This window comes from Colobus angolensis, unplaced genomic scaffold (genome assembly GCF_000951035.1).
Source record: "Colobus angolensis palliatus isolate OR3802 unplaced genomic scaffold, Cang.pa_1.0 Scaffold196, whole genome shotgun sequence".
Classification (NCBI taxonomy): domain Eukaryota; kingdom Metazoa; phylum Chordata; class Mammalia; order Primates; family Cercopithecidae; genus Colobus; species Colobus angolensis.
Genome location: NW_012115110.1, coordinates 7,745,786 through 7,772,176, shown reverse-complemented (window position 1 = coordinate 7,772,176; position 26,391 = coordinate 7,745,786). Strand labels below are relative to the sequence as shown.

Here is a 26,391-nt window from a genome sequence, read left to right as displayed (position 1 = left end):
CGCCCCCCCAACCCCCAAAAACCACTTGGAAATCTCGCGATGGAGGGAGGAGGAGGTGAGGCGGAAAAGGCGTAGCGGGCTCCTGCGGGCGGGAGAAGGGGTGCGGGCGGGCTGGGGGCTCGCGGTCAGCTGAGGTCTCCACTGTCGAGCCGGTGGCCGGGCGGGCGGCTTCCCTGGCCTCCAGCCTGGCGTTTGGTGCCCAGAGCTCGTGGCCGCCGCGCCGTGCCTGCGCCGGTTCTGGGGATCGTTGGCGGCGGGCGCGTTTCCCGGTGCTAGTTCCTCTCTGCTAGAGACTATTGTGGGCTCCTTAGGGCAAGTGACTCAGCCTTTAGCACGATGTTAAGGAATAGGGATAGTGGAGGCACACTGATGGATTGGAATCGCAGTTCTGCCGCTCTTCTAGCTGTGGCTTTGGGGAAATCCCTTAACTTCTTTGTCCCTCGGTTTCCCTGTCTGCAAAGTGACGGTGGTAACAGTAGTGCCTACCTTACAGGGCTGCTGTGAGATTCAAGGAGAACGGTGCCTGGCCCTTAGCAAGCTGTGTTTAAGTGTTGGTAAATAAATTAACATTTTGCACAAATGGCCCGGTAACTTGCCACGGTTATACAGCTAGTAAGAAACAGAGTTGCAGAGCCCGATGCAATGGGTGCCACACTCTTTTTTTTGGAGACAAGACTGTAGCCCAGGCTGGAGTGCAGTGGCGCGGTCTCGGCTCACTGCAGCCTCCGTTTCCCGGGTGTAAGCGATTCTCGTGCCTCAGCCTCTTAGGCAGCTGGGACTACAGGCACAGGTCACCAAACTTGCTAACTTTTGTATTTTTAGTACAGATGGCGTTTTGCCATAGTGGCCAGGCTGGTCTCGAACTCCTGACCTCAAGTGATGTGCCAGTCTAGGTCTTCCGAAGTGCTGGGCATGAGCCACTGCAGTGCCCGGTGGGTCCCACTCTTAAGCCCTGTATTATGCTGCCTCAGAAAGATCTAGGTAACCGCAGCTGTCCTCTGAATCTCTTATGCTGCCTTCCCCTGCACCCTCCAAGATCATGACTTAATATTTGATAGGTTTAGGTTTATTTGTTGAGGGGTTCCAGCCTTGCTTCTCCGCTGATGCCATAGGCAGGGACTTAGCTAATAAAGTTGTATTATTCCCAGACTTTATTAGGTACTCAGTAAAGGTTGAAATGAATACATGCACTATAACATTTGACCCTGGCCTGAAAGTCAAGAACTGACTTGGCCCCTGTGTTCCCACCTACTCTGGGGGCTGAGGCAGGAGGATGGGTGGAGCCCAAGAGTTCAGTTTACAGTGAGCTGTAATCCACCACTGCACTCCATCGTGGGCAACAGAGCGGGATTCTGTCTCTAAAACAAAACAGGGAGGACTGACTTTGTCATGGGAAGGTTGGTGATCAGTTAACTCTTAATGCTTGGCATACTTATGCGCTAGATGTCTTCAAAGACAGGTCTTATTTCACGTTAGCTTTGCCAGTTCAGTGTTTCCTCATTAAAAATGGTGGCTTCTGCAATTCATTTGGCTCATTCGATTGTTGTGAAAAATAGAATGTCTTATGTCATCCTCTGTAGTTTATTTCCTGTCAAAACACTGGGGAGCGAGAGGGGATTTTTCCTAGTATCAGTAGCTCATGTATGTCAAAAGGACACAAATGACATTAGACTAGTATAAGAAAGGCTTTGTAAGGACATAAGAATATACGCTAAAGGGACATAACATATGTTGTAGTTATTAAACAAGTATGCATATACAAATACACAGTGAACAGTCCTTACAAGTTGTGACATTCCGATATAAGCCCGCTTTAGACATGTGGCTGGTTACTATTCCAGACAGGCTCCTTCTCTCTTCGTGACCTTTTTCTTTTGGCTGGAACTTGGGTAAGAACCTTGGGTACCTTATTGTACATCTGTCACTGCCTCTAGCTTCAGCTGATCCAAATCTGCCACTGAAAATTGAAGTTTTCAATCAATATTAGAAGTCAATAAGCAAGCAGGGCCTGGACACAGTAGAAGTTAACCTCATCCTGTGTTTGATTTTCAAGGATGGACTCCTACTAAGTGCTCAAAGAAAGTAGCCAGTGGCCACTGCCGCCGTTATTTAATAGAATGGCTCCTTGTTCCAAAGAACACCTGACAGAAAGTTCTTGCCATTTATGTGTATTGGATAGTCTGGGAGTCTGAACACGTTCCATTATCAGGATTTGTTGAAACAGTCTTGATTTTAGTTTTGAATATTCAGGGCCTGATTTCCACTGGTAAGAATCAATACAGGGCCTGGCATGGAGGCACTTTGGGAGGCTGAGGCGAGAGAATTGCTTGAGCTCAGGAGTTTGAGACCAGCTTGGGCAACATAGGGAGACCTTGTCTTTAAAAAAAAAATTGAAAAATTAGTTGGGTGTGGTGGCATGTGCCTGTAGTCCCAGCTACTTGGGAGGCTGAAGTGGGAGGATTGCTTGACCCCGAGAGGTCAAGGCTGTGGTGAGCTGTGATTGTGCTACTGCACTCCGGCCTGGATGACAGAGTGAGACTCCATCTCAGAAAGCAATGAATTGTTTTTGCGGAGTGGAGCTAACAATGTAGTCCTATTTTGGATGTACTCCTAGATTGGACGTACATAGTAACTTCTTCCAGAGCTCCAGCAGTGGGTATGCATCTTGATTTCCCCATGCAAATGTTTGTGACATTGCAAGACTTGCAGGCATGAAAACTTGGGACAGAAAATAGAACAATTTCATCAAGAGACTCATTGCCCCTGTGTTGCCTTTCTTAAAAACACAATATTATAGTGACTTTGCTCAAAAAGTTTCATCACAGTGCGCATAGAATAAAATACACATTGAGCCTGGCATTCAGAGGCCTGCCTTCCTGTTTCTCTCTCATTCTGTGCTCCAGAAAGGCTTTCCCTGCCTTCCACACCTTGGTTCCAAGGCTTGCTGCTTTTGGCTCCAGCTCAAATATTCTCTCGCCAACACCTTACTGGTCCTATTGGAATCAGTCTTTTTCTCCACCTCTCTTGTATGCCTGTATCGTTTTGTTTGTGCTATAGCATTTCTCACAACCTGACATGTGTCTGCCTGTCCTGGACTCCACCTGTCATCTGCCTAGATGGGAGGCTGTGAAAAACAGGAACTTTTTATTGTGTCTTTTGCTGGTTGAATTGAAAGGTACATATCTACACAGGTGAAATTAAATTTGGGTCATCTGACTTGTGTTTGTTTAATAAACTTGGTGAACAAATGCATAAACAAAAATATGGCATATCCATACAATGGAATATTATTAAGCCATAAAAAGAAATAAACAACTGATACAAGTTGCAACATGGATGAATCTTGAAGACATGCTAAGTGAAAACAGTCCGTTGCAGAAATCCACACACTGTACAATTCCATTCCTTTAAGTCCAGAATAGGAGATTCTTTTTTTTTCTGAAACAGAGCCTTGCTCTGTCTCCCAGGCTGGAGTGCAGTGGTGTGATCTTGGCTCCTCGGTTCACTGTAACCTCTGCCTCCCTGGTTCAAGCAATTCTCTTGCCCCAGGCTCCCAAGTAGTTGGGATTACAGGTGTGCACCACCATGCCTGGCTAATTTTTTTTTTTTTGTATTTTTAGTGGAGATGTTGTTTCACGACATTGGCCAGGCTGGTCTTGAACTCCTGACCTCAAGTGATCTGCCCACCTCGGCCTCCCAAAGTGCTGGGATTACAGGCGGGAGCCACTTTACCGGGCCCCAGAAGAGGGGATTGTTGAGACAAAAAGTAGATGAAGGGTTGCTTAGGGCTGGGGGATAGAGGGTGGATGCGGGAGTGGTAGCTAAAGGATAAGGGATTTCCTCTTGAGGTAATGAAAATGTTCAAAAATTGACTGTAGTGTTGGTTGCATATATCTGAATATAAAAAACATTAAATTGTGTACTTTAAGCGGGCAAATTGTATGTATATGAATTATATCTCAAAGCTGTTAAAAATCGGACCCCTCCCTGCAAATGATAGTATTGAGAATAATAATAGCAATTAATAGTCATTACTTAGCCTCTTAGGCTTATGCTAAATGCTTTGTATACATTATTTACCTGTTCCAAGAATCCTGGGAGGATAGTATTATTGCAAAATCTTGTTTTTTTTTTTTTTTGAGATGAGGTCTCACTCTGTCATCCAGGTTGGAGTACGGTAGCCCGATCGCGGCTCAGTGCAACCTCCACCTCCCAGGCTGAAGAAATCCTCCAACCTCAGCCTCCCGAGTAGCAGGGACCACAGGCGTGCACCACAAGGCCTGGCTAATTTTTTGTAGTTTTGGTAGAGATGAGGTATTGGCATGTTGTGCAGGCTGGTCTTGAACTCCTGAGCTCAGGTGATCCACCCACCTCAGCCTCCCAAAGTGCTGGGATTACATGCATGAGCCGCTGTGTCTGGCCAATTTTGAATCGTGTTTAAACAAATTATTTCTAAATTTCACTGAGGAGAAAACCATGCCTTAGTAACAACTTACCTTGTGTTAAACAACTAGTTAAGTTCTGAGACTCCAGAACTGTGTGACCCAAATCCTCTTAACTGCTGTACTGTACAATTGGAATGTCCACAGGATAATTTCTTTATAGACGGCGTGACAAATGTGCCTTGACTTTTCTTTCTTTTCTTTTCTTTTTTTTTTTTTTTTTTTAATACCAGGGTATTGCTCAGTCGTCCAGGCTGGAATGTAGTGGTATGATCATGGCTCACTGCAGCCTCAGCCTCCTGGGCCTAAGTGATCCTCCTGTTTCAGCCTCCCAAGAAGCTGGGAATGCAAGTGCATGCCACCACACGTGGCTGATTTATTTTTTGTAGAGATGGGGTCTTGCTGTATTGCCCTGGCTGGTCTTGAACTCCTGGCCTCAAGCAGCCCTCCTACCTCGGCCTTCCAAAGTGCTGGGATTATATGTATGAACCACTGTGCCTGGCCAACTTTTCTTAAATAATTAAATGCGTGACTACCATTTTAGCAAGTAGAGGCATACCTTCTTTTATTGCACTTTGCAGATAATGCTCTTTTTTGTTGTTGTTAGAGATAGGATTTTGCTATTATTGCCCAGGCTGGTCTCAAACTCCCGGGCTCAAGTGATCTTCTGGCCTCAGCGTCCTGAGTAGCTGAGATTACAGGTGTGAACCAACACGTCCCATTCAGTAGTGTGCTTCTTACAAATGGAATGTTTATGCAGCTCTACACGGAGCAAGTCTGTTGGCACCATTTTTTCAACAGCATCGTGCTCACTTTTTGTCTCTCACATTTTAGTAATTCTTGCAATATTTCAAATTTTCCGCTATTTTTTTTATCTATTATGGTGATCTATGGTCACGGATTTTTGATGTTTCTATTGTAAATATTTTGGGGCTCCACAAACCATGCCCAAATAAGAGTGTACTTAATTGATGAATGTGTGTGTGTTCCTACTGCTGCACTGGCCATTCCTCCATCTCTCTCCGTCTCCTTGGGCCCTCCTATTTCCTGAGACACAGCAACATTGAATTAGGCTGATTAATAACCCTACAGTGGGCTCCAAGTGTTCAAGTGAATGAGTCACACTTCTCCCACTTTAAATCAAAAGCTAGAAATTATTAAGCTTAGTGAAGAAGGCATGAAATAGTGAAGAAAACTGAAATAGATTGAAAATTAAACCTCTGGCATCAAACAGCCAAGTTGTGAATGCAAAGAAAAAGTTCTTGAAGGAGATTAAAAGTGCTACTCCAGTGAACACGCAAATGATAAGAAAGTGAAAAAGCTTTATTGCTGATATGGAGAAAGTTTGAGTGTTCTGGATAGAAAATCAAACCAGCCACAGCATATCCTTAAGCTAAAGCCTAATCTAGAGCAAGGCCCTAACTGCTTCAGTTCTCTGAAGGCTGAGAGAAGTGAGGAAGGTGCAGAAGAAAAGTTTGAAGCTAACAGCGGTAGGTTCATTAGGTTTAAGGAAAGAGCCGCCATCTCCTGAGCATAAAAATGCGAGGTGAAGCAGCAAGTGCTGATGGAGAAGCTGCAGCGAGTTATCTAGAAGATCTAGCTAAGATTGTTAATGACGGTTGCTGCACTAAACAGATTTTCTTTTTTTTCTTTTCTTTTTTTTTCTTTTGAGACGGAGTCTCACTCTGTCACCCAGGCTGGAGTGCAGTGGCCTGATATTGGCTCAGTGCAACCTCTGCCTCCCGGGTTCAAATGATTCTCCTGCCTCAGCCTCCCGAGTAGCTGGGATTACAGGCATGCACCACCATGCCCGGCTAATTTTTGTATTTTTAGCAGAGACAGGGTTTCACCGTGTTGGTCAGGCTGGTCTTGAGCTCCTGACCTTGTGATCCGCCTGCCTCAGCCTCCCAAAGTGTTGAGATTACAGGCCTCAGCCACTGCACCTGGCCAACAGATTTTCAATATGGATGAAACAACCTTCTGTTGGAAGCTAGAGGGAAATCAATACCTGGTTTCAAAGCTTCAAAGAATAAGCTGACTCTCTTGTTAGGGGTGAATGCAGCTGGTGACTAAGTTGAAGCCAGTGCTCACTGGCCATTCTGAAAATCATAGAGCCCTTAGGAATGATGCCAAATCTACTCTGCCTTGCTCTGTAAATGGAACAACAAAGCCTGGATGACAGCACCTTTCTTTACAGCATGATTTTTGAATATTTTAAGCCCACTGTTGAAACCTACTGATCAGAAAAAGGATTCCTTTCAAAATATTACTACTCATTGATACTGCACCTAATTACTACTCAAGAGCTCTGGTGGCCATGTACAAGCACACGAATATTGTTTTCATGCCTGTCAACACAGCATTCATTTTGTAGCCCGAGGATCGAGGGGGTAATTTTGACTTTTAAGTCTTGTATTTAAGAAATACATTTCATAAGGCTAGAGGTGCCATAGATAGTGATCACACTGATGGATCTGGGCAAAGTCAATTCAAAACCTTCAGGGAAGGATTCACCATTCTATATGCCATTAATAACATTCATGATCCATGGGAGGAGGTCAAAGTATCAACATTAATAAGAGATTGGAAGAAGTTGATTTCAGTCCTTATGGATGACTTTGAGACTTAAGTGGAGGAAGTAACTGCAGATGTGGTCGAAATAGCAAGAGAATTAGAAGTGGAGCCTGAAGATGAGACTGAATTGCTGCAACCCCATGATAAAATAGCGGTGATGAGGAGTTACTTTTGATAGATGAGCAAGGGAAGTTGTTTTTTGAGATGGAATCTACTACTGGTGAGGATGCTGTAAACATTGTTGAAACGATGACAAAAAATTTAGAATATGTTATGAACTTAGTTGGTAAAGTAGTGGCAGAGTTTGAGAAAATTGACTCCAAGTTTGAAGGAAGTTCTGCTGTGGGTAAAATGCTATCAAACAGCATCACGTGCCACAGAGCGATCTTTCGTGAAGGAAAGAGCCTATCAATGCAGCAGACTTCATTGTTGTCTTATTTTTAAAAATTGCCGCAACCACCCCAACGTTCGGCAGCCACCACCTTCATCAGTGAGCAGCCGTTAACGCCAAGGCCAGAGCCTACGCCCATGAAAAGATTTTGACTCACTGAAGGCTCAGATGATCATTAGCATTTCCTAGCAATAAACTATTTTTTAAAAATTAAACAATTTTTTTGAAGATAAATCAGACCAAAATGTCAAGCAATGAAGGATTTTAAAATTAAGTTACATACATTGTTTTTTGAACAGTGCTCTTGCACACTTAATAGGCTCCAGTATAGTGTAAATATAACTTTTATATGCAGTGGGAAACCAAAAATATTTGTGTAACTTGCTTTATTGCAATATCTACTTTATTGCAGTGGTCTGGAACTAAATATCTCCAACGTGTATGCCTGTAAGTTCCTCCATAAAATGCCAAAATTATAACTGAAATTATTTAAAGCTTTTGCTTTCTATCAGATGCCATCACCTTCTTAAAGTTAATTTTCTTTACCACCGTCACTAGCATTAGCACTAGTAGCATTCTTCCTCCCACTGCCCTCTCCCCTGACCCAGTTGGTTTTCCACTATGAAATCAGTTTTACAACTCATTTTAAGGGGCTTCGGGAATCAAGAACAAAGCTGCGCTGAGTGGGGGATGCTGGCGATTGGCTGGCTGCCCTGAGGGTGACCCACTGCTCTGTGCCAGCTGTGTGTCTTGGGTTCAAATTTGTACTGCACCGGAATAGATTGCCATAGTTCATGGATGTGGTGGGAAGAATAGTGTCCTCTCCAGGAATGTCCACATTCTGATTCTTGCACCTGTACAGATGTAATCAATGGGCTTGAGATGGGAGATTATTTTGGATTATTTATGTGGGCCCAGTGTTACCACGAGGGTTCCTATAAATTAAGAGGGAGCCAGGCATGTGAGAGAAGGTGATGTCAGGACGGAAGCAGAGATTGGAGTGATGTCGGGTCAAGAGCCTCGGAATGTGGGCAGCCTCTGGAAGCAGGAAGAGACAAGAAAACCTGCCCGAGGGCCCCCAGAAGGAACGCAGGCCTGCCAATTCATTTCAGACTGACCTCCAGAACTGTGTGATAATGGTGATTTCCTTTTCTTCTCTTTTTTTTTAAGATGGAGTTTCACTCTTGTTGCCCAGGCTGGAGTGCGATAGTGCAATCTCGGCTCATTGCAACCTCTGCTTCCTGGGCTCAAGCGATTCTCCTGCCTCAGCCTCCCAAGTAGCTGGGATTACAGGCATGCACCACCACGCCTGGCTAATTTTGTATTTTGGGGGGCCCACCTTGGCCTCCCAAAGTGCTGAGATTACAGGCGTGAGCCACTGCGCCTGGCCGTAAATGGTGTTATTTTAAGCCATTATTTTTGTGGCATCTTCTTACGGCAGTTATAGGCAATTGCATTCAACTCTGTTCTAAGTGCTTTACCTCCATCCACTCATTTCATCCTCACAATATCCCCACTTTACAGATGAGAAAACAGGTTCACCAAGGACAAGGGATTCAGGGTCCCCTCATTAGTGAGGTGGCAGAGCTGGGATCCTAACTTTGGCTGGCTCTGGAGGAGTCCTGCTTTTACCTCCTGTACTGTGCTCCTCGTTAATCAATTTTACAATCAATTTCAAGTCAATATTAATTTCAAAACCCTGAGATCCCATTTAAATGCATTTTGAAGGACAAATCTCAAGAGAATATTTAAGGTACCATTCATTTCTTTGTAATCAGTGATTGGGGTCTGCATTATTTTATGTTTGTGATAGTACTAAAATGATCTTATTTTTTATTCTTTTTGGATCTGCTGTAAAAGTCTCTTTATTACCATACTTATTTGAGATATTTGGCAAAACCTGATTTTTGTCTTCTATTACTTTAAAATTGTATTGGTAAAACTGGATTGTAGATGCCAGACCAAATTTGATGTGGAATCCTTTAATTCTACTTGAAATTGGGTAATAATTAGACAACTTTATGCTTCTTTGTTTATGAGGCTTCGTTAGTTCAGAACATAAAAATATGTAGTGCATGATTAAAACTTGTACTAATGGATATTAAATTAATAAATTACTTGATAAGTTTGAGTACATTGTTTTCTAAGGATGACTCCTAGACACACAAAAAATCAATATGTTGGAAAGAAAAGATTTTAGTCTTCTCGTGGTATTGAATAATGTTCTCCAAAATATCTTAATAGGATTTATTGTGGGATCCTACACTTGGCATTTAGCTTGTATTCAGTTGAGTTATCCTTTAAAAAGCATGAGTTTATTTGTCAATGAGAATTGTAGAAAAAAAATACTCTCTTGGATTTCAGATTGGGTGCTATGTGTGTCTTTTCTGCTTGCTTTCATTCTAGGTATACCGCTAGAAACACTTACAGAAGAAAGTCAGTCAAGACATGTTCTACCTGCAAGTTTTGAAGCCAACAGTTTGCAGAAAAGCAACTGGGGGTTCTTACTTACTGGGCTTGTGAGTGGGACCCTGGTGGCTGTGTATACTGTAGCCACACCGTTTATAACGCCAGCCCTTCGAAAAGTCTGTTTGCCGTTTGTACCTGCAACTACGAAGCAGATTGAAAATGTTGTGAAAATGTTGCGATGCAGAAGAGGATCCCTTGTAGACATCGGTAGTGGCGACGGACGCATTGTGAGTTCTGCTAAAAGATTTTAAGGTTTGGAACGAGAACTTAAAATTTCTGCTTTACATTTAGTAAGGCTTACACAAAGACTTACTAAATCTGACAGCTCGAAAGAGTGCTCATTTCATTTTGTGTGTGTTTGACCAAACTATTAAACTACCAGCATGTTTGGAATTCATTTTTCCCAGATTTAATTTGTTCTTAAAGGAGGAAGTGCGCTATTGATATGCCAGGGGAAAAAGGACAGTTAACTGGTAATTATTAAATTGTCTGTTAAATACTTGGGCCGACAGAGGTGGCGTAATGAGAAGAAATATGTTAAATCATGCAAACAACGCCATAGTTGTTTGCTTCTACATTTGTCTGTATTTATCCCTGTATAAGTAATAATTCCTATGGGGTAATATAGAGTTAAAATAAGAAACAGCCAGTGAGTAACCCGCACTAAGCCGAAGATCAGACTTTTTTAGCGAACTTCTCTCCCTTGGCCCCAGTTGGGCACCTATAAATAAAGACAAAAGGCCACTGACGGGCAAGTGGATGTCTCAGAGCAGGTTCCTCTGTGGGCAGGGTAGCACCATCCTTAGCCTTATCCCGGTGATGAGCTGAAAAGTTCCAGCAGCGGTGGGAAAGGCTGGTGCTATGGAAGCATTTAGTGTGAAGGCCAGCAGGACTCTCACCTTTCACCAGCTCCTACAGACATAGAGACTGATTTCGTGATTCTGAGCTAGAATATTCAGGAGGAGGTTAGAAAGTTAAGATATTTTTAATTTAATTTTTTTTTTTTACTTTTAAAATCGTGTTAAGATACACATACCGTAGTGTTTACCATGTTAACCGTGTGCAGGTGTACGGTTCAGGGTGGGAAGCACATTCACGTTGCCGGGCCACCGTCACCACCACCCATCTCCAGAACTCTTTTCATCTTGCAAAACTGAAACTCTGCCCCAATTAAATAATAACTTTCTATTCCCCTCCTCCCCTCACCCTCTGGGAGCCACTATTTGTTTCTAAGAAATGTGCTAATGGCCAGGTGCGGTGGCTCATGCCTGTAGTCCCAGCACTTTGGGAGGCTGAGATGGGCGGATCATGAGGTCAGGAGTTCAAGACCAGCCTGACCAACATGGTGAAACCCCTACTCTACTAAAAATACAAAAATTAGCCAGGTGTGGTAGCGCACGCCTGTAACCCCAGCTGCTAAGGAGGCTGAGGCAGTAGAATCGCTTTAAGCCGGGAGGCGGAGCTTGCAGTGAGCTGAGATCTGGCCACTGCACTCCAGCCTGGGCAACCGAGCGAGACTCCGTCTCAAAAAAAAAAAAAGTATTGGTCTGTTTTCATGCTGCTGATAAAGACATACCCGAGACTGGGCAGTTTACAAAAGAAAGAGGTTGGTTGGACTTACAGTTTAACATGGCTGGGGAGACCTCACAATCATGGTGGAAGGTGAAAGGCAAGGAGGAGCAAGTCATGTCTTACATGGATGGTGGCAAGCAAGGAGAGAGCTTGTGCAGGGAAACTCCCCGTTATAAAACCAGATCTTGTGAGACTTACTCACTATCATGACAATAGCATGGGAAAGACCTGCCCCCATGATTCAGTTACCTCCTGCCAGGTCCCTCCCACAACACATGGGAATTCAAGATGAGATTTGGGTGGGGACACAGAGGCAAACCATATCAAGAAATCAAAGAGAAAGTTTTAAAATCCATATTTGAATGCTTTATGTATTTGAACGGTATCTTTGTGGTTTCTGAGAAAATGTTTTCTTGTAGCACTGTAGTTACTTGGGAACTCTCTTAGGTGGAACAGCTGAGTCAAGGGATACTCCCTTGAAGAATGGGGCAGGACAGGACCGGCAGAGAGAACCCAGGACTGCCCCACGTCCCTCCCACTCTCCAGAGGCTGGTGGGATTCCACAGTTGACTTTATTCAGATTAATTTCATTTTATTTTACCTGTTTTCAGTTTTGAGTGAATAGTCATTAACTACAAAGGAAATATGTCACTAATTGCAGATTTACATTGACAGGTTATTTTTATTGCATATTATTACTTGTTCACAAAATCATCCTCCTCGACACATTCATTTCACTGCGGCTGTGCTAGCCCACTGATGGAGAGATGTAGTGGATTTTCGGCAATGTTTTGTTCAACCTCCCCAGGGGTTGGCTGACCTAGAATCAATTGTGGAGGTGTTCAAAGTGGACCTGAATGTCTATTCTGATACTTGAGGTGAAATCTTTAACCAATCAAGAAAACTAAGTTATATAGGTTGACTATTCCCTTGTCCACAAAGCTGTATCACTTTAGAGACACATTTTTAAATGATGTCTTAGTCACAGGAGGCACTTTTTGATTAGATGTTTAAACCATCGATAGGAAATATTCATATTGTTTGACCATATATGTTCATTTTTTCTTCATATTTTGAATAAATCCTGCCTCTCTCCACAGGTCATAGCGGCTGCAAAGGAAGGGTTCACAGCAGTTGGTTATGAATTAAACCCATGGCTAGTTTGGTACTCCAGATACCGCGCTTGGCGAGAAGGTGTGCATGGTTCTGCCAAATTTTATATTTCGGATTTGTGGAAGGTATGTAAGGCAGAGAATGGCCCTAGAGAAATCCAAGGGAAATCCTATTATTCAAAATTAGTATGACTGAGAACTGAAAAATGTATTAAAAGAAAAATAATTAAAATCCAAGTGAATATCTTGGCATAATGAAATGTGTAAAATTGATACATTTTACAAGTAGTCTCTTTTAGAGAGAAGCTTAAAGTTTTTATGTATAGGTCTTGTGAATTCCAAGAATTTGTTTACTACATTAGTATGTTCTAATTTCTGTTTCTTACAAAATAATCAGATTTTTCATCTCATTTGGAAATCCTGTAAATTATTATTGATAAATATTAGACTTTTCCATTTGTGTGCCTGTGTGCCTGTGTGTGTGTGTGTGTGTGTGTGTGTGTATGCATATTCGTATATTTAGAGAGACACAGAGATGGGTGCTAGAGAATCATGCTGTCATGGTTATTTCTTATCCTCATAAAGTATAAGATACTTCCAAATTTATTTGTACTCTAAAGACTCTAAAAATGCCCTGTAATTTTGCTTTAGGAATGTTCCATAAAATGCTTTTTCTTAAATAAGAATTTTCCATTGTAATATTGTCATCAGTAGCTTACAAAAATTCACTTGAGTTTTGCTTGCATTGTTTTTTTATGCCATATGTGCATAAACGATCTCTCTATAGAGTAAATAAGACTTTTATTGGGCAATAAGAATTTTAACTGGCAAAGCACATTTCCCCCCAGTTTTTCAACTAAAGACCATTTTATTGCACTTTTTTTACATAGTATTTTAGAGAAGAGGAGGGGGACTCAAATTTTAAGGATGGTTCAACACCAACAAAAAAACCCTAGATGGTTCTGAAGTCTCTTGCGTTCTGGTGAAGCTGGTTTGGTGTAGAGTGGACTGGTGCAGGAACATGTGGCCCTGGTGCCACCAGCTGGTCACAGTGGGGTCACAGTGTGGTCACTAGCTGTCTGACACATGACCACTGGGGCGCGCCCTGCATGGAGTCACCCTGAGGATGAGATGGGATGACTTACAGGGAAGCGTTTGGAAAACTGTAATGGATTGAATTAAAATGAATGAGAGCATGAATGTATTATTCTTTTCCTTGTGAAATCTTAAGGAGGGCCGCTCTTTTTAGGAATTTGTCAAAACCCACCATTTGGTAAAACGGAAAACTGGTACCCATTTCTGTGAAACAAGTTAAGCTTAACATTTGGCTTTTTGCATTTAATCTACCGATTGTTTTCCCACCTTGTTCAGGTTACTTTTTCGCAGTACTCGAACGTTGTTATTTTCGGTGTGCCTCAGATGGTGAGTACGCACTTTTCTGCTCTCTCTTTGGGGTTAGATGATGTTGAAGGCCCTTCCAGCCGCAACACCACCACTCACCCGTGTCATCGTGATGGCCTCCCAGAGATTTTAGGGAACACTGGATTTCAGTTCATTGATTTAATAAAATAATTCAGAGTCTTAGAAGTTTAATCATAAAAGTTTAATCAGTCATACTTTTAAACTTTGGCTTCAGATGAAATTCTCAATGATTTACCTAAGCCTTAAACATTCCAGTTTGGAAGCTGCTTTCTGAGGTCCCCGTGTCTAATGTAGTTTGCAGTTTTCACAGCCACTCACTTCCACTTGGCTGAAGTCGCTCTGGAAAGTTAATGGGATGTTCCTGCTGAATTGATCATTCCTCCCATTTGGCAGGAAGATAATTTTCTGGGTGGATGAGCATTGAGTAGTTTCAGTTTACCTCAGTTTACTGATTTGCTAAAGAATGGCATATTGAACTTTGATTATGTACTTTCAGAAGTGAAAATGCCACAGTATTGCACTGAAAATGGCCCTCCTTAGCCTTTGGAAAGATGGTCATGGTGGGAAGCTTTTACTGTATTGCTGGTGCACAGACCATGGAAGGAAATCCCTTTTCACTTTTCAAAGTCTACCATTGTAGCCATAATAAAATTGGCAGAATTGGATGTTTGCTAAAATGCTGCAATATAGCTGATAGGGTTTTAATTTTTTAAAAAGACAATTTACTTTTTTTTTGTTTTTTTATTAATACCTGCATTTTTGTATAAGACATTTCAGTGCTTGAGAAATGTATTTGTACTACTAAGACCTTCAGTACAATGCCATATTCTTTAATTTTAAAATATAATTTAGAAATGCTTTTGTAAAATACTCTTTTTTTTTTGAGCCAGGGTCTTGCTCTGTTGCCCAGGCTGGAGTGCAGTGGCATGATCTCGGCTCACTGCCACCTCTACCTCCCTGGTTCAAGCAATTCTCCTGCATCAGCCTGCTGAGTAGCTGGGACTACAGGCACTTGCCATCATGCCCAGCTAATTTTTTTTATTTTTAGTAGAGGTGGGGTTTTGCCATGTTGGCCAGGCTGGTCTTGAATTCCTGACCTCAAGTGATCTGCCTGCCTCGGCCTCCCAAAGTACTAGGATTACAGTTATGAGCCGTTGGTTGTGCCCAGTCTTGTAAAATATTCTTGAAAGTGACAGTATCCTATACATTTATAATTCTCATTATGCCTAAAATTAAGACCAAACTTTAGTATCCAGCCTTTTCTTATAGAAGTGAAATGAGGTAGAAGGGCACACTCCCTGGTCATTTTTAAGAAAACTGATTGGGATCATAGATTGATATGTAATTTTGGTGGTGATTTATTACCTGTGATGTTTGGGCTTTACTTCTAAAATGGAATGTGTTAGCTTTTTGGAGACAAGTAACTTTAATTTGAATCCGTGCTTTATAAAGATAGAATGTTAGCATTTACTGGAAATTCCGTGCTGTGTGGAGAGGCAGGAGGATGAAACCAGGGTTACTTGTCCCAGCGGGGGGCAGCAGTGGCCTTTGGTAGTCACGGTCAGTCCAGGACCTGTGGAGCCGACTCCGGGTGCTTCTTACCATGTTTGAAGTAGACTGACTCACTTTTTGGAGCTGTTCAGTCAGGGGAAATAAGAGTCTTATTATTTATGAATACTTTTGTGATTAATGTCCATTCTTCTGGATGTAGAGGAATCTGAAATAAGGAACATGTAGCATTTCACTATTCCCCAGGAAAAAGGGGAGCAGCTGAAAGACACAAAGTGTCCACGTTCCCTGTCATAACAGAGATTTGGCCAGCTCGCCGTCTCCATGCTGGTGGGTCGGTCAGGGGTGTGGAGGCCGGGATGACTTCTGTTGGTTTGGAAGGGGGAGTTTTGTGTGTGGAGGGCCCCACTTTCAACCTTCATTAAGCTGTGTCTCAGCAGAGGCCATGAGGGGGCGGGGCGTGTGCTGTGCCAGTGAACCATGGCCAGCTGCGGCTGGGTGACTCCACAAAGCCAGCGTGCCATGAGATGTTCCCATGGCAGCTGATGCCCAGGTAGATACTCAGAGAGCCAGGGGAGCCTTGGGGAGGCCCAGAGCCAGGAATCCCTGGGGCTGTAAACCCTCACCCCTGTTTCTGATACCAGACTGATGATCCCTGACAGCTCTGTGCAGTTGTAGCTCAAAATCAGAGGTGCTGTAGCAGTTCCACCCAAGTATGTATCTAACTGAAAAGGGGCAGGAATCCCATTTGGATCTGGTCAAGCCAGCCCTGGGGTTGTAAACATCCACGTTTAACATGAGCTTATGCACCAAGAGCATCTTTTCAAAGTGCAGAGCAGATCAATCTTGTTCTCGTGAAAACCCTTCTGTGACTTCTTGCTGTTTTTAGGGATAAGGCCCAAACACTGTGGCCCTGAGGCTGGCGTGCAGTGGCCCTCGCCCCCTTTCAGCTTCCCTTGGGCCATGCTGCCCTCAGCTGTCTGTACCAGTCCTCTATCCTTCTCTTGGACCCCTGGACCTCACCATTGCTGCTCTTCCCAGAGCCTGGGGCTGTGCCCTTCCCTCTGACTGTGGTCCTGCTGGCTCTGGACTTCGTTGGTGAATAGCACTGACCACTTATGGGCCAGCTGTCTTTTCCTCTGCAAGGCAGTTTTGTTTTGTTTTGAGACTGCAGAATCTCGCTCTGTCGGCTAGGCTTGAGTGCAGTGGCGCATCTCAGCTCACTGCAAGCTCCGCCTCCCAGGTTCACGCCATTCTCCTGCCTTCGCCTCCTGAGTAATTGGGACTACAGGCGCATGCTACCACGCCCAGCTAATGTTTTGTATTTTTTTAGTAGAGACGGGGTTTCACCATGTTAGCCAGGATGATCTCGATCTCCTGATCTCATGATCCACCCACCTCAGCCTCCCAAAGTGCTGGGATTACAGGCGTGAGCCACCGCGCCTGGCTTCTGCAAGGCAGTCCTTGATGCCAATGAGGCGAGCTCCAGTGGCCTGCTTTGCACTCACATAGTATCTTGTTGCCCTGTCCTTAGGTGGGTTATTGTGCATTTCTTTGTCTGAAGGCTTCGACAGTGCTTGCTGTGTGCGCTGCACCATCAGCTCAGGGGTAGGGAGCAGGCCTGTCCTCTTCTAGCTGGCCCAGGCCTCCAGCACTGCAGCACTGGCACAGGCATTGCTTGGTAAACGGTCGTTGAATGAATGAATGTGGTCTGAGTGTAACCAGTATTTATACTTTTCCTTGAAATCTATCTACTTTCATAACTTCAAAGAATGACTAATTTGATTTTAGTTACAAATTCTGTTATGAATTTTTTTTCTGTTTTTTTTTTGAGACAGAGTCTCGCTCTGTTGCCCGGGCTGTAGTGCTGTCATGTGTGATCTTGGCTTACTGCAGCCCCAGCCTCCTCGACTCAAGCGATCACCTGTCTCAGCCTGCCAAGTCACTGGGAATACAGGTGTGTGCCACCATGTCCAGCTATTTGTTTTAGATTTTTTAGGGACGGAGTCTCGCTATGTTGCCCAGGCTGGTCTCGAACTCCTGGGCTCAAGCATTCCTCCTGCTGCAGACTCCCAAAGTGATGGGATTACAGGCATGAACCACCTTGCTTGGCTTTTATGAATTGATGAACAAAAATATTATTATGTTCTAATAAAGAAAAATAACTCATAGCTGAATAACTTTTTCTTCCTTCCTTCCTTTGTTCATTTGACAAGCGTGGCCACTATAGCAAGCCCTGTTCTAATCACTTGGAATATTTCAGTGAGTATGAGAGAAAACACGCCTGCCCCAGGTGCTCATATGCTAGTGGGGAGAGCAGATACTACATGAGACGCCTGTAGAAGATGCATCATACAGCAAAAGTAAAAGTGCTGTGGAGCAAAGCAAGGGCGGGGTGGGGCAGGGACAGGATCCCTGCAAAGGTGACCTTTGAGGTTAGGGAGGGGCCTTGCAGGGAAAAGCGCCTGGGACAGGGTTGGGGGCAGTATGGCAAGCAGGCAGGTGTGGCATGAGTGTGCGTGGAGAGGTCAGAGAGGAAGCAGGATGGGAAGGACACCAGCCCTTGGAAGGACGGAAGCCTTGAGTGAGCAGAGAGGAATACATGCAGGGCTGACTGGGCTGGAGAAGGGTCACGGGCTGCCATGTGGAGGCAGGGGTGGGTACCAGCTGGGAGACAGGTTATAAACTCTTGCAGATGTCCAGGCCATGGAGTAACTGGTGAGAAGCATCAAATTCTGTGTGCATTGTGAAGATAGAATCCATAGTACTAGCTGGCAGATCTAACATGGGGAGAGAGACAAAGGTGGGGTCACAGGTAGCCCCAGGGTGTTGGCCCAAGTTACTGGAAGTTTGGAGTTGCCTTGGGAAGTGGAAGCTTGTGTCTAGCACCTTAGACCACTGGGCCATCCTGCCACACGCTTGGGGTTGCCTTGAACTATGCTGGGGAAGGTGCAAGCGGAGCTGGCTGGGAAAGTCAGCACGTGCATGTGATGTTTGGGTGTGCATGACATCAGGCTGGCAGTGGTGGGTGAGAAGGAGTCTGGGGTTCGGGTCAGAGAACGGGCTGGAGATGTACGTTTGTTGGGTATCAGCACAGATGAAGCCTGGGAGTAGCTGAGATTCCCTGGGGAGCACGAGGATGAGCTGTTGAAGACCTGAGCTCTGGACCCTGGCATTAGAAGTCTGTGAAATGAGGGGCAACCAGTAGGACTCGGAGAGGGGAGCTTGGGGAGGAGGATGTGCCAGGAGTGAGTTACCCTGGTGGTCGAGTGAAACTGGGGTTCCTAGGAGGCGAGGTGTGTGTGTATGGCAGGGCTAGGTTATCTTACACCTTTGAGAACTATGTTTAAAGTTTTGTAGATGTAATTAGGATGAGTTCATGTCACTTTGAAGCCTATAATTGTAGGAATAATTTTGAATTCCATTAGGCAGACATGACACATCACGGCTTCTCTTTGTGTATGATATCAAGCACCAGATTCGTTGCATATTTATGTGTAATTTAGTCAGTTAATTTCTTATGATGGAAATAGCTCCTTTCATTTTTAGGTTTATCTTGACTTAGCATATGACAATCATTTGGAAATAAAAGAAACTATAAAAGAGGAAAGAATAATAGCATCATGAATAAGTTTACAATTATCTTTTTTATGAACAAAATTACCATAAGAAATCTCTGATATTTTGGAAAAACACATATTGTTTCATTCTTTGCTTATTTAATTTTTCCCTCAAGGAACAAAACTTTCTTGGCTGTTGAAAGAATAGAAATTCCTCCATCCTTAATGGAATTTATTCTGTATTATCTTGGCATTGATTCTGATGAAGAATTAGAATTTGGCTCATTCCAGCCATAGGTCGTGTAGAAGAGTTTTTCTAAGCACTTGTATAAGATTTAGGTCAGGACTAAAACCATCATAGAAGCCCTATCAATTTCATCTGATTTAATCTGTTTATTTTTAGAGGAGTAATTTTTGCTTAGATCTTGTTTTCTAAATATCACTTCTCACTAAGAGGAATCAGGAATCTTTGAGAAAAAGGCTGAATCAGGGCTGTGGAAGGAAGATACGAAAGCCAGGAACATTTTATTGAGCCAGAATGTAAGGAAGTGCTCACAGTATTTGATAACAGCATGTCCAAAGGACAGAGAAGCCAGCGGCAAGAGCCTCCCAGTGGCCACATTAGGACAATTCGAGCATTCAGATACACAAGGACAGTAATGGATTATAACCCATCAAATGAAATAAGAATATAGGTGTTTGTCCTTACAGCAGATTGGTAGATAAGGAGAGAGAGAGGCAGAGCAGGTGAGGGGAAAGCCCTTCCTTATGGTAGAGTGCCAATTGTACATCGAGAAGAAAGGACAGAATTAGCAGATTGATTCATGCCAGAATTGTCCGTGAGTGCTATTTCAAGTGTCGGGACTGTCTGATGAGTAACAGGATTTACATCAGCCCAAAGCATCTCCTCACAAACTACTCATTGTAAAAGGAAAAATAGCAGCTGCACAGTGGAGACACTGGATTCCACCTTCACTGTGTGATTGATGCCATCATCAAGAGCAGCAGGGCCTCCTGGGTGTCTGTAGAGCCCTGCTAAGTTCACAGCCTCGCAGATGGGGTGTTGCCAAAGACCACACACTACACTGCTCATGAGCATACATCAGAGGACCCACCGCCAGGGCTGCTCGGTCCAGTAACTGAAGAATGTTATTGTCACAGAAACCGAAGAAAGACTGAGGAGCATCCCAGCACTTTGGGAGGCCGAGACGGGTGGATCACGAGGTCAGGAGATCGAGACCATCCTGGCTAACACGGTGAAACCCCGTCTCTACTAAAAAAATACAAAAAACTAGCCGGGCGAGGTGGCGGGCACCTGTAGTCCCAGCTACTCCGGAGGCTGAGGCGGGAGAATGGCGTAAACCTGGGAGGCGGAGCTTGCAGTGAGCTGAGATCCGGCCACTGCACTCCAGCCTGGGCGACAGAGTGAGACCCCGTCTCAAAAAAAAAAAAAAAAAAAAAGACTGAGGAGCTGTTTTCCCTCTAAGGAGACCAAAGGAATGCTATGGCCAAATGCAAAAGTGATCCTGGACAGGATCATACCTTTGGGAAATGTTATACAGAACATTACTGAGACAATGACAGAATTGCAGTGTTATTTGGAATTATTATATTGGAATACAATGTTAAATTTCCTGAAGATAACTGTGCTGGGATTATATATGAAAATATTTTTCTTAGAAAATACACACTGAAGTATTAAGGGAGTAAAGGAGCATATTATGTGCAACCTTTTCTGCAATGGTTTAAGAAAAAAATGTTCAAAGAGAGAGGAAGAGAACAAATGTGACAAAATGTTGAAAATTGGTAAACCCACAGGCCAGGTGCAGTGGCTCACGCCTGTAGTCCCAACACTTCGACAGGCTGAGGCTGGCAGATGGCTTGAGCTCATGAGTTGAGGACCAGCCCAGGCAACATGGCAAAACCCCATCTCTACAAAATTAGGAGGTTGAGGTGGGAGGATGGTCTGAGTCCAGGAGGCGGAGGTTGCATTGAGCCAAGATCACACCAATGCAGTCCAGCCTGGGTGATAGACCTTGTCTCAAAAAAAAAAAGTTATTGAACCTGGGTATAGGTATACAGGAGTTCTTTGTTCTTCTTTGTTCTGTTATTGCAACTTTTCTGGAAGTTTGAAATTATCCCAAAATAACAAGTTAAAAGAAGAAAGTAGAAAAAAAAGTATTTTTAGGATGTGAAGGTGGTAATATGTATTTAGGACCTGCAGATAAATTTTTAAGTAGTTGTTAATTTATTGATGTAATTAAAATATCAGTACTTTTAGCGAATAATAAAAACTCTTTCTTTATTGGTAGATTGATAAGAAAAAGGTACAACAGTGGTATAAGTTAGGCTAACTCTTAAGAAATCCATTATTAGTACATTATGGGTACATTTAAAAAAATTATGAAATATTTCGTGGTATTTCCCGTTGGTAGAATTGTGTATGTTTTTTCGTGGTCTAACTATACTACATTTCATTGACTGTGGATCTTGATTTTAGGATGCACCATTGCTTTTGAGAAACAAAAAAATTGCGAATTACAATTCTGAGACAGTGTCGTGTGATGTGTCCTGATTTCAGAGATGTTAAAAATGTGGAAAAATGTAGGCACAGTGGCTCACGCCTGTAATCCCAGCACTTTGGGAGGCTGAGGTGGGCAGATTGCTTGAGCCCAGGAGTTTGAGACCAGCCTGGACAACATAGCAAGACCCCCATCTCTTAAAAAAAGTAGAAAAATAATGTCTTAAATATATGAGACAAAGTATTAAAGTAAATTATTTAAAACTACTGCTTCTTATAATTGCTGCCACATCTTGATTTTATTGAGAAAACTATAAATCTATGATAGACATCTGCTAAAAATGGCACATTTTATAATTAATACTAGAAGATGTTCTTACAACTGCTGTCAGTGTGTCTTCTGTATTTTAGTGGATTGTTTGTTCATGTGTTTGTGTCCCAGAGTGCTCTTTTTAACAAGTAGTAATATTTGCTCGGGTATTTTCAGGGACTCTTAAGTACAGAAGAAATTTTGGAATTATTTCCTCTGACTCACTGCTCACTAAAATAATAGCTGTTACTCCCCACAGATGCTGCAGTTGGAGAAGAAACTTGAACTTGAACTTGATGATGATGCACGAGTCATTGCTTGCCGGTTTCCCTTCCCACACTGGACTCCAGACCATGTCACTGGGGAGGGGATAGACACAGTGTGGGCATATGACGCGAGCACGTTTAGAGGCCGTGAAAAGAGGCCCTGAACATCGATGCATTTCCAGCCGCCCATTCAAGCATAAACTTTACTGAGAATGCTTTTCTGAAATGTTGTAGTCTTCCCCGATCTTGTAGAGACTTACAGCTGTGTCCTTAGAAAGGAGCGTAATTGTCTAGTTTGGAATGAGAAATTACTATTACTTTCCTTAACCGTTGGAGAAAACAAACAGAAGAAAAACAGGTAGATTTAAAATCTGCTTTTGATGCTATTTTCTTAAAAAATGTACTTACTGCCTTTTCATGCACCTGGATGCATAAAAAGATGAATAAGTGATGGTCGTGGTTATGGGCAGGAAAGATGCCAACAGCTCTTCACATCATAAACAATATGGCCTAATGCCTCAATAAGGAGAAATGATTTTTAAAGACAGTGCAGACGTTCTTCGCCGAGTGTGGTCAGGGTTTCCTGCTTCAACAGTGCTTGGACGGAACCCGGCGCTTGTCCCCCATCCCTGCCGGCCGCCCATAGCCAGCCCTCCGTCACCTCTTCACCGTGCCCTCCGACCGCCCCAAGGCCCCTGCTGCCACTCCAGCATCGCCGCCTGTCCTTAGCCTCCGTCATGACGACCGCGTCCACCTCGCAGGTGCGCCAGAACTACCACCAGGACTCAGAGGCCGCCGTCAACCGCCACATCAACCTGGAGCTCTACGCTTCCTACGTTTACCTGTCCATGTGTTACTACTTTGACCGCGATGATATCACTTTGAAGAACTTTGCCAAATACTTTCTTCACCAATCTCATGAGAAAAGGGAACATGCCGAGAAACTGATGAAGCTGCAGAACCAACGAGGTGGCCGAATCTTCCTTCAGGATATCAAGAAACCAGACTATGACGACTGGGAGAGCGGGCTGAATGCGATGGAGTGGACATTACATTTGGAAAAAAATGTGAATCGGTCACTACTGGAACTACACAAACTGGCCACGGACAAAAATGACCCCCATTTGTGTTACTTCATTGAGACACATTACCTGAATGAGCAGGTGAAAGCCATCAAAGAATTGGGTGACCGTGTGACCAACTTGCGCAAGATGGGAGCACCCGAATCTGACTTGGCAGAGTATCTCTTTGACAAGCACACCCTGGGAGACAGTGATGATGAAAGCTAAGCCTCAGGCTCATTTCCCCGTAGCCATGGGGTCACTTCCCTGGTCACCAAGGCAGTGCATGCGTGTTGGGGTTTCCTTTACCTTTTCTATAAGTTGTACCAAAACATCCACTTAAGTTCTTTGATTTGTACCATTCCTTCAAATAAAGAAATTTGGTACCCTCCCCCCGAAAAAAAGACAGTGCATATTACCAATGTTTGCAGCCTCCTATAACTTTGTTCATACTTAAGTTTTATCTCTTTCCTGTTTGTACTTCATGGCAAAATTAATTTTCTAAAGGATTCAGAGAGGCATTTATATTTTATAACATTTATTAGAAATAATTTGTTCCACCACTAGATTACTGTATTTCATTGAATCTAAGCTGTATATATGTACATTTGTATACATGTATGTGTAAATGTAAGCCCGACGTGGGTTCAGATTCCGGTTTTGTCATCAGCAAGAGGCCTTGAACCTATGACTTACTGCCTCTGAGCCTTGGCTTTCTGTGTATGTTTGCCATTGGGATAATGGTACATGTAACAGCGGACTGGGTACCAATTTCTAAAACTCATGACGCCTAGTCTTTGGTCCATAAATGGTGTTTGTTATTTTAGACACTGAGAAAAAGCTTATTCACAGAAGTTGCAGATTATTTCTGCTGGTCACTTTTTTATTTCTTGAGAGCTGCCACTTATTTAATATTTCTCATTTATGAGAAAAGACTGATTTAGATAAAAGATGAATTAACGAAAACCTTTGAATGTGAGTAGACAAGCTTCATATGTCTGTAAAATGAATATTGAATGGTAGCTTGAGTCATTTGTGCTTATCACAGAGAAGAATTGAACTCCCAGTCCTACACCTGTAACTGAAGTACCAAACTGTTTTAATGGAGATGTAATGAAGTAAGATGGTCACATCTTTAACTAAACTTACAAAAATATGGTCAGTTTGATAATTTTCATTTAAATGAGAAACATCTGGGGACACATTCATTCATTCATTCATTCAACAAATATGTATTCAGTGTCTACTGTAGAAGAAGCTCTGAGATTCTACAGTGAATAGACAGACACGCAAAGCCCCTGGCCTCATGGAATTCCTATTCTGGAAAGGAGAGGCAAACAAATAAATGAGTGAATCTTAGTGTGTGTGGAGTTCTCTGAAAAATAAACAGTGTGAAGGTGTAGAGAGCACCTGTGTAAGTCTGAGATGAGGGGATGGGATGTTGTGGACTTCAGCCAGGTTTTTGGCAGCTACTGTCTGTCCCTTTTCCCCTAGCTCCAGTTTCCTTATGAAGAATGAGTTCTTTCTGTGGCGTGTGGCTTTGGTGGGAGGGCAGCTCTTGCTCTGTGTGTCTCAGTTGCCTTCCGTTGTAGCCAGTCCTGGGCACACTTGGAGGTCTGGTCTGGGCACACTCGGAGGGGGATCCATGGTAGCTCCTTGCCATGAAGATGTGGGTAGAGGAGGGTTTTGTGGGGCCTTGGAGGTGTTCGACATTTTCTAGAAGTGTTCCTGGTGGATTTATAGAGGCATTGATATGGTTTGGCTGTGTCCCTACCCAAATGTCATCTTGAATTCCCACGTGTTGTGGGAAGGACCCGGTGGGAGGTAATTGAATGATGGGGGCAAGTCTTTCGCTTGCTGTTCTCGTGAAAGTGAGTAAGTCTCATGAGATCTGATGGTTATTGTAAGGGGGCGTTTTCCTGCACAAGCTCTTTTTGCCTGCTACCATTCACATAAGATATTCTAGCCACATGGAACTTAAGTCCAATTAAACCTCTTTCTTTTGTAAATTGCCCAGTCTCAGGTATGTCTTTATCAGCAGCGTGAAAACAGACTAATACGGTAAATTGGTGCCAGGAGTGGTATGTTACTGAAAAGATACCCGAAAATGTGGAAGCAACTTTGGAACTGGATAACAGACAGAGGTTCGAACAGTTTGAAGGGCTCAGTAGAAGACAGGAAAATATGGGAAAGTTTGGAACTTCCTTTAGACTTGTTGAATGGCTTTGACCAAAAGCCTGATAGAGATAGGGACAATAAGGTGCAGGCTGAGGTGGTCTCAGATGAAGATGAGGAACTTGTTGGGAACTGGAGCAGAGGTGACTCTTTTTATGTTTTAGCAAAGAGACTGGTGACATTTTGCCTCTGCCCTAGAGATTTGTGGAACTTTGAACTTGAGAGAGATGATTGAGGGTATCTGGCAGAAGAAATTTCTAAGCAGCAAAGCATTGAAGAGGTGACTTGGATGCTGTTAGAGGCACTCAGTTTTATAAGGGAAGCAGAGCATAAAAGTTTGGAAAGTTTGCAGCATGACAATGTAATAGAAAAGAAAAACACATTTTCTGAGGGGAAATTGAAGCTGAATGCAGAAATTTGCATAAGTAACAAAGAGCTGAATGTCAATCCCCAAGATGATGGGGAAAATGTCTCCAGGGCATGTCAGAGGTCTTCATGGCAGCCCCTCCCATCACAGGCCTGAAGGCCTAGGAGAAAATGGTTTTGTGGTCCATGCCCAGGGTCACTGTGCTGTGTGCAGTCTAGGGACTTGGTGCCCTGTGTCCCAGCCACTCCAGTCATGACTAAAAGGGGCCAAGGTGAAGCTTGGGCTGTTGCTTCAGAGGGTGGAAGCCCCAAGTCTTGGCAGCTTCTGTGTGGTGGTGAGCCTGTGGGTGCACAGAAGTCAAGAATTGAGGTTTGGGAGCCTCTGCCTAGATTTCAGAAGATGTATGGAAATACCTGGATGCCCAGGCAAAAGTTTACTTCAGGGACGAGGTGCTCACGGGCAGTGAGGACTGCTAGGGCAGTGCGGAAGGGAAATGTGGGATCAGAGCCCCCACACACAGTCCTTACTGGGGCACCACCTAGTGGAGCTGTGAGAAGAGGGCCTACCCCAGAATGGTAGATCCACTGACAGCTTACACTATGCACCTGGAAAAGCCACAGACACTCAACACCAGCCCATG

General features: G+C 43.5%; 2 protein-coding genes across 6 annotated transcripts; both read left to right on the top strand.

The window, feature by feature from the left end:
• The first annotated feature begins 16 nt into the window (after positions 1 to 16).
• On the top strand, positions 17 to 24,374 carry FAM173B (family with sequence similarity 173, member B). 5 transcript variants are annotated; one of them, XR_001001650.1, is made up of 7 exons: positions 17 to 55; positions 9,814 to 10,103; positions 12,124 to 12,326; positions 12,549 to 12,686; positions 13,932 to 13,982; positions 22,142 to 22,697; positions 23,615 to 24,374. XR_001001650.1 is itself a non-coding variant. In XM_011940974.1 (6 exons), exons 1-5 carry the CDS (start codon positions 40 to 42, stop codon positions 22,165 to 22,167), a joined length of 477 nt encoding a protein of 158 aa, XP_011796364.1. In that variant the 5' UTR covers positions 23 to 39; the 3' UTR covers positions 22,168 to 22,697; positions 23,615 to 24,374. The 5 variants fall into 5 exon arrangements, 2 of the variants coding, with proteins under 2 accessions (XP_011796364.1, XP_011796363.1); XR_001001649.1 differs by lacking the exon at positions 12,124 to 12,326 and adding an exon at positions 5,077 to 5,143 and having other exon boundaries at positions 9,814 to 10,128; XM_011940974.1 differs by lacking the exon at positions 12,124 to 12,326 and having other exon boundaries at positions 23 to 55; positions 12,549 to 12,642.
• Positions 22,719 to 23,598, top strand: LOC105510975 (ferritin heavy chain-like). Its single transcript, XM_011940975.1, has 2 exons — positions 22,719 to 23,341; positions 23,461 to 23,598. The coding sequence occupies exons 1-2, from the start codon at positions 22,886 to 22,888 to the stop codon at positions 23,527 to 23,529; spliced, it is 525 nt and encodes a 174-aa protein (XP_011796365.1). The 5' UTR covers positions 22,719 to 22,885; the 3' UTR covers positions 23,530 to 23,598.
• Positions 24,375 to 26,391: the final 2,017 nt, after the last annotated feature.

What these genes read in the sequence shown, in the direction of transcription:
- FAM173B (XM_011940973.1), top strand. An exon ending in GTAGTGGCGACGGACGCATT is followed by an intron (nt 10,104 to 12,548) that starts GTGAGTTCTGCT and finishes CTCTCTCCACAG; the next exon opens with GTCATAGCGGCTGCAAAGGA.
- LOC105510975 (XM_011940975.1), top strand. Translation starts at nt 22,886, where the DNA reads ATGACGACCGCGTCCACCTCGCAGGTGCGCCAGAACTACCACCAGGAC. An exon ending in TCAAAGAATTGGGTGACCGT is followed by an intron (nt 23,342 to 23,460) that starts GTGACCAACTTG and finishes ATTTCCCCGTAG; the next exon opens with CCATGGGGTCACTTCCCTGG.